General features: G+C 45.9%; 2 protein-coding genes across 2 annotated transcripts in view; both read right to left on the minus strand.

The window, feature by feature from the left end:
* The window catches only part of CD164 (CD164 molecule, sialomucin), a 17,989-nt gene extending 11,162 nt beyond the window's left edge, over positions 1-6,827 (minus strand). Inside the window, exon 1 of the mRNA XM_009326425.1 lies at positions 6,572-6,827. Within this exon, the coding sequence (XP_009324700.1) occupies positions 6,572-6,827 (256 nt within the window). The remainder of the gene's footprint in view (positions 1-6,571) is intronic.
* Positions 6,828-7,704: 877 nt separating this feature from the next.
* Positions 7,705-9,402, minus strand: part of PPIL6 (peptidylprolyl isomerase (cyclophilin)-like 6) — a 9,836-nt gene continuing 8,138 nt past the window's right edge. The window contains exons 8-9 of the mRNA XM_009326426.1: positions 9,287-9,402; positions 7,705-7,816 (exon numbers count right to left, since the gene is read on the minus strand). Coding sequence (XP_009324701.1) covers positions 7,705-7,816; positions 9,287-9,402 — 228 coding nt within the window. The remainder of the gene's footprint in view (positions 7,817-9,286) is intronic.

Consider the following 9,402-nt stretch of genomic DNA (forward strand, 5'->3'; position numbering starts at 1 on the left):
GATGCCGGGGGCCAGCTGCTCGCCGCTTCGTAGCCCGGCCCTGGCTCACAGGTCTGCAGCCTGCCGTCTGAGCTGCTGCGGCGTTCCCTGGAGTTGCTGAGGCAGAACTGCGCCCGCCTCGTTACCCTGCTCTCATGGCACCTCAGGCGGCACCTCAGGCACCAGCTCTTGTGCCCCTGCCAGCTCAGTACAGCTTTTTGCAGTGGGTTTCTCAGCGATTTTCACTGGTGTGAGGTTCACCTCTTCTTTCCCCACCCCTTTTCTACCCTGAAAAAACTTCGTGAATGGTACATAATAGCAGTTTAAATAAACGTGACTCAATCACACATGAAGCTTAACAGCGTGCAACAGTTGCACATTGCTGTCTAAGTGTGCTCCAACTCGGTGCTAGTGCCATTGCAGGTGGGAACAACACACTGCGAGTGCATGACGAAATGGCTGTAGTACTAGAGAGGGAGCATGGTAAAAATTGTAACTGTCACCTCCAGCTGCGCTGCAGAGAGGACCTGGAGAAGGACGTTTGGGGATCCCATCACGGAGGAGAGTCCCCCCTCTGCCTACTTTTTTTCCCTCTGTCTGTTTTTCCCTAAGGCAGCTTGAGTCAGTGTATACCATCAACAGTGGACTCTGCAAATAAAAAATTGTGTAAATCTGCCTCGATATTTTGTGCGATTCCAACACAGGCAAATGTTGGGAAACCAAGACAAACAAACATGCCTGCTTGTAATCAAGGAGAGCCAAGCTAGAGCTATAAAGCAAATTTTAGTGTGGTCCTGATTTGAGAAAGGTGCCATCAGAATGAAAGGACAGATGAAAGAGAAGAGCTATAATCAGGAAAATTCTCCCCTGTTTCTCCCAAGGGTGAGGTGGACTTGGGCAGTAAAGAGGAAACGGCCAAATAAATCTCTAGCTTAATCCTCCATCTTGCTTTCTTTCCTGAAGGTGTTTTATTGCCAAGAGCCAAGAGACCAATACAACATCAGAAACTTTAAGGCAAGCTACCTATCATGATCAGTGTGTGAGCTCTGGAAAGGTCCATAGGACTGTTGGTAATACGTAATTTGGGTATAGAGCTTTCTGACAAGTGTGGTGCTTCTGCTAGTGGGCAGGGTGGCTAATGCTTTGCCTTCCTGCAAAGGAGTCTCAGAGTGAAAACATAAAAAAAGGGCTGCAAAGGAAACAACAGAGAATCAATTTGGCAACACGAACAGGAACCTCGTAGAAGCTGCAGTGAAGTGACCAAACATGTTTTGTTGGATGTAAATGTCAGTGACATCTGAATTTAGTTCTGAAAAGTGGTAAGGTGACTGAAGTCACACACTCACTTCAGCTGTCTTTCATTCTGCATGTACTTTTTACTGGAGTGTTAGTGTAAAATAGTTCAGTTATTCCTGCAGTACAATTAAAGTTGCTGGCTTTTTAATGAGAAGAAATAGTTTTCACATTCATTACAAAAATATTGTGTTTCTGTTCTAACTTTGAATAAGCAGCATGTAAAATAAATTGAGGAGCAGCATAAATAGATATTGCAATGTAACTGAAACTGCAGTGAGCATTGAATATGGGAGTTTCCTATGGCTTCCACTCATCCCTCCTGGCCATGCCTGCAGAGATTTTTATGTCCTATGGGACAAGGGTCTCCTACTGGGATCAGGGCTTGATTCACAGGATCTCTTGTGATTTCACTAGACATATGGCATTATTTTAACTCAGGTTTTCCTTTTTGCAGTTCTTGTGGGTTATGATAGTAAATATCTTCAACAGTTATGATAGTGTTTTATGAGGGATGCAGTGGCAGTTCGGTTGATGTGCTGGACACATGAAGTGTCATGGTTGCTGCAGTCTGCATTTCATGAGGATTACATACTAAAAATCTCTCCTTTTGAGAAGGAAAACAAACAGGACATACATTGAATGTAATTGATAAAAGACAAGACTCTAATCGGTGTGTATGTATACGGAAAAACTGGGAGAAAATTAAGTAGATCATAAAACAGAACTAAGATTACCAGCAGGGCAAGAACTACAGCTACAGCTCATCTCCACAAGCGAGTGAAAACACATCTATCCTGTAATCCTGGGGGCTGGTGGGAATCCAAGTGAATGATAAATGCGGTTTGTCTGTTTTTTCTTAAGTCAGCATCTCAGGACTTCGTTGTAGCATACAGTCAGCAGGATCATGGCAGTCTGGGTTGTTGTTGTTGGATTTAAAATATCACATTCATCACTGTATTCATTTTTCATTGCGCTGTTATATACTTAGTGGTTAGTAAGGCATTTACCTCTGTTTTGAATCTATAAGGAATTCCAAGCACTGCATTACTGGAAATTCATGTAAACTCCTTGGCAAAAATGGGTAAAAGCTAAGGGTCTGCAGATGTCCATTTTAGGGAAGCACATTTTAAATGTAATAAATGCCCAGGAATCGTAGCAGATGGTGTTGTATCAATCGGTGCGGGGCAAGATGTGAGAACGGGCCTTTTGAAGAGGTTCCAGAGGAGCGTACTGCAGTTTGGGATGGTGGCAAGGAGTGAAAAAAAAATTCAGCAGATAAACTGAAGGGAACGTATCTTTGGTTCAATTTGTAAACATTTGTGTTCATTTCCAAAGTGCTGTTTCACCTGTGTGGAGAGAGAGGTGCGTGTGAGGTGTAAATACACGGTGGGTGTTTTAAGAAGGGAAGTACACCATCCGAAGAGGTTTTGGGGTATTTCATACCATTACATAATGATGCACTATTGGATTCTGGTGCCATTCGCCGCCTTTGTAATCATTCAGAAATAATGCATCGGTTCCCATGCTCAGAGCTTCGTAACCTTAGTTAACCCTTGCATCGTGAGACGGCCATGGCAGTAAATCTCACCATAGAGCTGTGCCCGATTGGGGCTGGATACAGTCCCAAGGCACGTACGGGGTTGCACATGCCGTGCTGTGTAATGTCTACGTGTGCATTTGAGATGCCCGTGTGCCTGTCCCCGGCAGAAGTTCTGGGTGAGGACATGAGCACCTGCACTGTACAACCCGCTTGCCTGAGGCAAGCAAGGTGGAGCTGTGTCTGGTGTCCCCGCACGCATGCTGTGGTACAGGCACTTGCTCAGCCCCACCAGGTGGGGTGGGAAGGCTGCTTTTAACATAAGGAACGGGTGAAAATATATATATGCAGAGTGGTAGTGAGGATGTAATAACGCTAAAAGATTTTTCTTAGCTCTTTTAGAGATAGTGGTACAGGCCAATGCTTTTAGCCTAAGGCAAGCCAAAGAGAGATGTCACGAGAAGAAGAATGGACGGCAACGGGGAGAGGCGAGATGGGGCGGAAGGAGTAAACATTTCCCAGCTAGGACCAACCACAGAACGAGGTCAGGCTGGTTTAGGTAACCAAAGAAAAATAAGGCTAATGTTTAGACAGTCTCCCTGCAACAGGATGTACATCTGTTAAGTACATCCATTTACCATATTTGTAACATGCATTTTTCTGTTGGTGATGATGTAATACAGCAGTGGGCTCTGGCCTCTGTCAGGGCAGGAGCATACCCCCTGCTCCTGGGAGTTTAGCTCTGTGCTGAAGGCTGGCTGGCTGATAAAACATGCCTTGGCCAGCCTGGGAGCTTTTAAAGAGAAGGAACCTCAGTGGGGGCTCCCCCGCTTTTTCTTGGGAGGTGCTTTTAGGCTGAGGCTCTTGCACCTGGCCCCCGCCTGAGCTGCAACCCCAGGGGTGTCACAGCCCTGCCTGTGCCTGGCCTTGGGGACCACTGACCCGGCCTCCGGCTCTTGCTGTGTCCTGAGAGCCCGGACCAGTGCTTCTCCCCTCACAGCGTCTGAGGCACGGGCATGATTGAGCTCTGTTGAGCTGGCCGCCCGTTAGTGCTTAACATCCTAAACCTTTTTGGAATTGGATATTCGGTATTGGGACAGATGTTAGCGGCTCATAATTACAATTTTAAATTGTATTCAGACGTTTAGAGATAAAAGTCAGAAAAGTAATTTTAGTTCTGCAGGTTTCAGAGGACAATGCTAAAAGACCACTCAACTGATTTTTTTATTTGCTGTCGATTTGGTTGCCCACGAATATCAAGATTCTTCCTGTTAAGTTTGTAAAATCATTCCACTTACCCATTTTCGTCATGCAGTAGCTGTATCACATCCTTCTGATCCATTTGATATGCTGCATAGTTGATATTTTCAGTACAGTTCTTCCAAACCCAGTCCTTTGGAGTACTGGTTTTCTCCCTGGAATTGGTGGCAGGAACTCTTTCATCTCTGACTTACAGCTGGGGGTCAACAGTGTTTTGGTAAGTGTATTCCAGGCAGTAAGTATACGAAGGACAATAGGAGAGTGCTATAGCCATGACGGTCTAAAAAGGTAAGTGAGGTTGGTCTGTAGGAAGATGAAATATGTCGTCTAAGGCCCACCTGATGCAATTAAAATAGACATATACTTCAGAGATCCCAGGGCTTCCCCAGATCAGTGTGGAATTCCTACATAGCTGAGGGGCCACCTAACAATTTCTATTGACCTTAGCAGCCCTCCTGGGTCAGATTCAGAAACCCTCTGACCTCAGGCTAGGTAAACTACATTGTAGTTAATGACCTCACGCTCCAACTTTCATCTGATCAGTGCTTGAATTAGTAAGGGGTAATGACTGAAGCCTACTGTCCATGGTTTATTAGCACACCGTCCTTGTGATTTTAACACATACGCCTGTACGAAGAAAATGACTTTGTGTGTAGTCTGAGAGCTTCTTTCACCACTTTTCATTTAGAGCAGTTTTTAACAGAGTGTTTTGCTGGAGTAAGAAGCTCAGCATAAAACTCTAATAAAGCCAAACTTGAAAGACACCAATTTTTCCTACAGCAGTGACACATTACATAAATAAAACACTGAGTAATCCAGTAAGAGAATAGTTTTCTCAGGACGCAGGTCGCTGCCATCTGCCCTTTATAGAAGGGAGTTTTTGTATATGGTTGCTGGGGGAGGGAACTTCTCCAAAACCAGCAGCTGGCAATGGAAGTCTTCAACTCCCCATCTGCCGACCGCCCCTAAATTTCCCGGCATTTTGGAGACCCCGTGGCTTGCCTCTGGGCTTGCGAATCGTCTGGATGCTTGCGCACGCCACTTCACTGGTCTGGCTCTCTCAGAGGAGGCAATGCATTCCTAGTGACTTGATCAGAGACGTAGGTTACAAAAGAAAATATGGCACAAAATATAACTTTGGATTGAGGTTAAGACAATTCTTCCTTTCCTGTTTCATTGTTCATGACCTGGGGCTCCTTAAGCATATCCAACTTGCAGGCACTGGGGAACCAGGGTTGAAAGACACTCTCTTTCTTTTACGTGACCTCCTTAACACTGGGTGAAAGATTTTACCACATTTTTTCTGGCAGAGTGTCCTGTCGTGACCAATGCAAATACAGTAATTGTGGCTTGCCTGAAGGATCATTATGCCTGAAATGCAAAATATTTCCTGGTTGTACTCTCCTCTTCTTGTTACAATGTTTTCCACGTGGCCTAACCAGTTGTCCCCTGCCCAGTCACTCTGCACAGCTCTCCTAGATCCCGAGCGTACGACACCCTGTATGTCGTGCATCCAGCCATCACACTTGTTACCGGGTCTGTGACTTTTGGCACGGGATCAGCTTTCTGATACTTGACACGATCAGGCCTTTGTCTGCCCTGAACGTTCAGGGATCCTGAATGCTGCCCATTGCCAGAGCATGAGCTTCTGTCCTCTGACTGCCGCTCAGATCAGGTCGTTTGGACTCGAAGCACACGCTGTGCTCTGGCTCGGTCCCTCCTGCACGGGCGCACAGCCGTGCTGCAGAGCAGACCTGCCGTGAGCAACCAACCCAACAGCAAATAAAAAATCCATTAATTGGTCTTTCAGCATTTTCCTCTGTAACCTGCAGAATTAAAATTACTTTTCTGACTTTCATCTTTAAACATTTGAACACAATTTCAAATCCTTGCAAGAAATAAGAGCTGCCAACCTCCGTCCCAATACTGAGTTTCAAAGCTATATCCTTTCACAGCAATAGTCTCTGCTACTTATGAAAAGTTATTTGTCAGGAAAGGTGTTATTTTATGAAGAAAATACACCACCATATTTTCATCTTTGGCACAGAACTATGAAGTGAAAATTATTATTCTCTAGGCAGTTTAATTAATTTGAAATGTTCCTCAGAAGACTTAGCTCCTATATAGTAGTCTCTGTATAGATTGCAGAATGCTTTAGAAAATAAAAGGAGAAAACATGTTAAACCCTCCTTAGCTGGCTACAGACATATACAGATATTTTAGATTAAAGAATCTTTTTGTTTTGTACCATAAGTAAAGAAGAACCTAAATCCCCTTGCTAAAATTAAGACAATCGCTGTACTCACTCAGAGCATGTGGAGATCGCTCTAGGTCTGTGCCCCCTTCAGGCATTCAGTTAAACATTTGCTGATTCGTTAAATTCATTCCTATTTAGCAAATAAACTTAAGCATGTTACTTCCCATGAAATCTGTGGGCTTAAGCTCGGACAAAATTAGGTCTCTCCTAATACTTCTCTCACTCAGCCTTTCTCGTCTTACACTGGCGCTGGTTTGTGGGGTTTAGCAGCTCATACGGCGAGCCCAGGAGCAAAGGTCGCTCAGCGCAGAGCTCTTCGCAGTCCTGGGAATAGAGGCGAGAGGGCTGTACACTGACGGTGTCTGTGTAGCCCTGGCACAGCAAGGCTGGTTTAGCCGTGTATCTGCATCCGAGCCCGATGAATGCTCTTTCCTTTGAACTTCCAATGCGCTTGGTTATGGCCTCTCTTTCCAGGCCACATTTTGATTTTCCACGCATCTTCCCTTCTTTTAATGCTTACCTGCCATCCTCTGCTGAAGCCACCCATGCCCAAGCTCTGCACTGTGCATTAGAGAGATCTTGCACTAAGAAATCCCTGACGCTAGCAATCGTTGTGTATTATATATTTGCATCCACATGTAATCTTAAAATTTCCTGTTTTGCAGTAACTTTGTAAACAATATTTTTCTCTGTTTTAGTGGCAATAGTCACATTTTTGTTATTTGAGACCATCTGCCAAATACGATTACTTAAAGCTTAACGGCTGCTCTACCATTTCCTGGTTTTAGCCTGATGCAGCCCAACCCGATTTCAAGGGTGTTACTTTTAGTTTACAGTAGTCAGTGCAGGATCAACTGCATGGCATTCAGAGAGGCCGCAGTTCTGCAAACATTTTTTTTTTTCCTCCTTTCCTCTGAGATGTCTGAGTTACCATATGCAGACTACATCTGGTATCTGAGCTATACGGGGCAAACCTGGCAGGGCAGTTGTGCTGTGGAGGTTGTGGTAGAGGCAGAATTTAGCCAGGAACAGTTAGCTCTATCCCTACAGTTGTGTATCCATCTGTCCACCTGTGCTTTAGCCATATGTGCATTTTATCGTATCTGCTTGTCACTATATAATCATATGAACACCATTTCCCATAAACTGTAGACTGGCACTGGGATATGTTCACAAGTCTTTTTCTATACTGTTATAAAAGTGCTTTTTAACAGCTTACGAACATTTTTTTTAAGCCAAAAGAACGTTTCCAAGCCATTCACACGTGCAAGAAGTGCTTTTATTTTTGCCTTAAGTGAAAGCCATCAAGGGTCTGTAAAAAGCTGAGCAGAAAATAGTGCTCTACCTTATAGCAGGCAGGAAAACCAGCTGGTGATCACGGCTCAAAAGTCCCACAGTTAATAATCTTGCAGTCTACTGTAGGCCTTTCGTTATACGTAGGTACGGCTTCCAGTCTCTGGAGGACCTCCGTGCCCTCGATCAGTTGCCTACAGGAGGGAGAAAGCGCACATAGGATCTGTCTCTGTCTGGAGCCAGCTCCGCAGCCTCCAGCTTGTGTGGGGCTGTAAGAAACACAGGCACCAGTTTCCTACCAACAGGCTGCACCCGCTCTGCTCTTTAAAGAGTTGTTCTTTGCAATGGAGTGACAAACGCCGTCAGTTCTTGATTAAGTAGCCGCTAGGTAGCATTTTAGGAGAGAGAAAAATGCTACGGCTTTATGCAGCTACACTTATATAAAGAAACAAGCGTTTTACCATGTGCCTTGGCTACAAATGGCCATTACTTTTAAGGAGAAAGAAGTCAAGAGACACGCTGTCAGAAGTGACAGTTATTGGAAGTGACTCGCTGAGAAATCTTTCGTTTCCTGCCTTCACAATGCCAATCTGAATCCTGAAAACAGTCCAACATCTTGCAATCATTACGATTTTCAGCCTGTCCTGCTCCCACGCTGCAGGAGCACAAGCTGTGCCTCCTGCACACACAGGCACGGTGATGGATGCCAGCAGTGCTCTGGAAAGCTTCATATCATATCCCACCCCATCCCACCCACCACAGTGGTACCAAGCGGGGAGGACATTGCAGGCAGCCCTTGCCCAAGCAGGGACGTCAGAAGGACTGAGCCAGTGCAGGGCTGGAAGGTGCCCGGCTGTCCTCATCCTATGCTGTGGCTGCTTTTTGCTCCCTCGGAACTAAACCCCCACTCAGCTTCAAGAGGGCCTGGCTATCAGATCGTGGATCCCACACCTTTCAGATTACACAGAGCCGGTGGCAAGGCTGAAACTCGAGGTGAATGCTGCTGGTTATAAATATATCCGGCCAGCGATCGCTTTTGGTTTGTTCTCTGTAGGTGAGGCAGTTGTGCTTTTCACTTCCTTTAAAAATGCTGTCTTTCACCATGAGGTGGTTACATGGAAACTGCACTGTGAATTTCTCGCTCTGTGGTAATACATACATATTTTATTCTCTTACATCAAGCAAACTGCTCAGAGCAATAATCTTCCCTATTATATTCCTGAAAATCTAAAAATCTTAACAGGGCCAGCCCTATACATTGACCTACGGAGAACAAACTCCCAGCATGCATTCGCTAAAATAATTTCTTTCAGCTCGTGAGGGCAGAGCAGAGCCCGGAGGCTTTGCTCAACACCCCTCTGTCTGTCAGGGCCCGCCTTCGGCTGACACCGAGCCATGCAGCCATCAATTTGTAGCCCTCATCCTGGAGAGGCCCCGGCAGCTTTGCCATAGGGTTTTCCAGCTTGAGCAAGCCAGGCCAGGGCAGAGAAAGGGAGGGATGGGTGTCATTAGGTACTTCAGACCTGAGTTATCCATCCTCCCCCTGGCCAGAGGCAGCAGCTGCCGTGAGGATTTCATGGACGCTTCCTCCCGGGCAGCTGTGTCCTGCGGGGCCAGGGCGACCTCTCACGCAGTGCAGTGGCGGCAAGCTTGTGCGTACCTACCCGAAAGCCACGTATTTTTTGTCCAGGTAGGGAGCTGGCTGGAGGGTGATGTAGAACTGCGAGCCGTTGCTGTGGCGGCCCTTGTTGGCCATCCCGAGGACCCCTCTTCCCTTGTG

This window comes from Pygoscelis adeliae, unplaced genomic scaffold, assembly GCF_000699105.1.
Source record: "Pygoscelis adeliae isolate BGI_AS28 unplaced genomic scaffold, ASM69910v1 Scaffold206, whole genome shotgun sequence".
NCBI lineage: Eukaryota > Metazoa > Chordata > Aves > Sphenisciformes > Spheniscidae > Pygoscelis > Pygoscelis adeliae.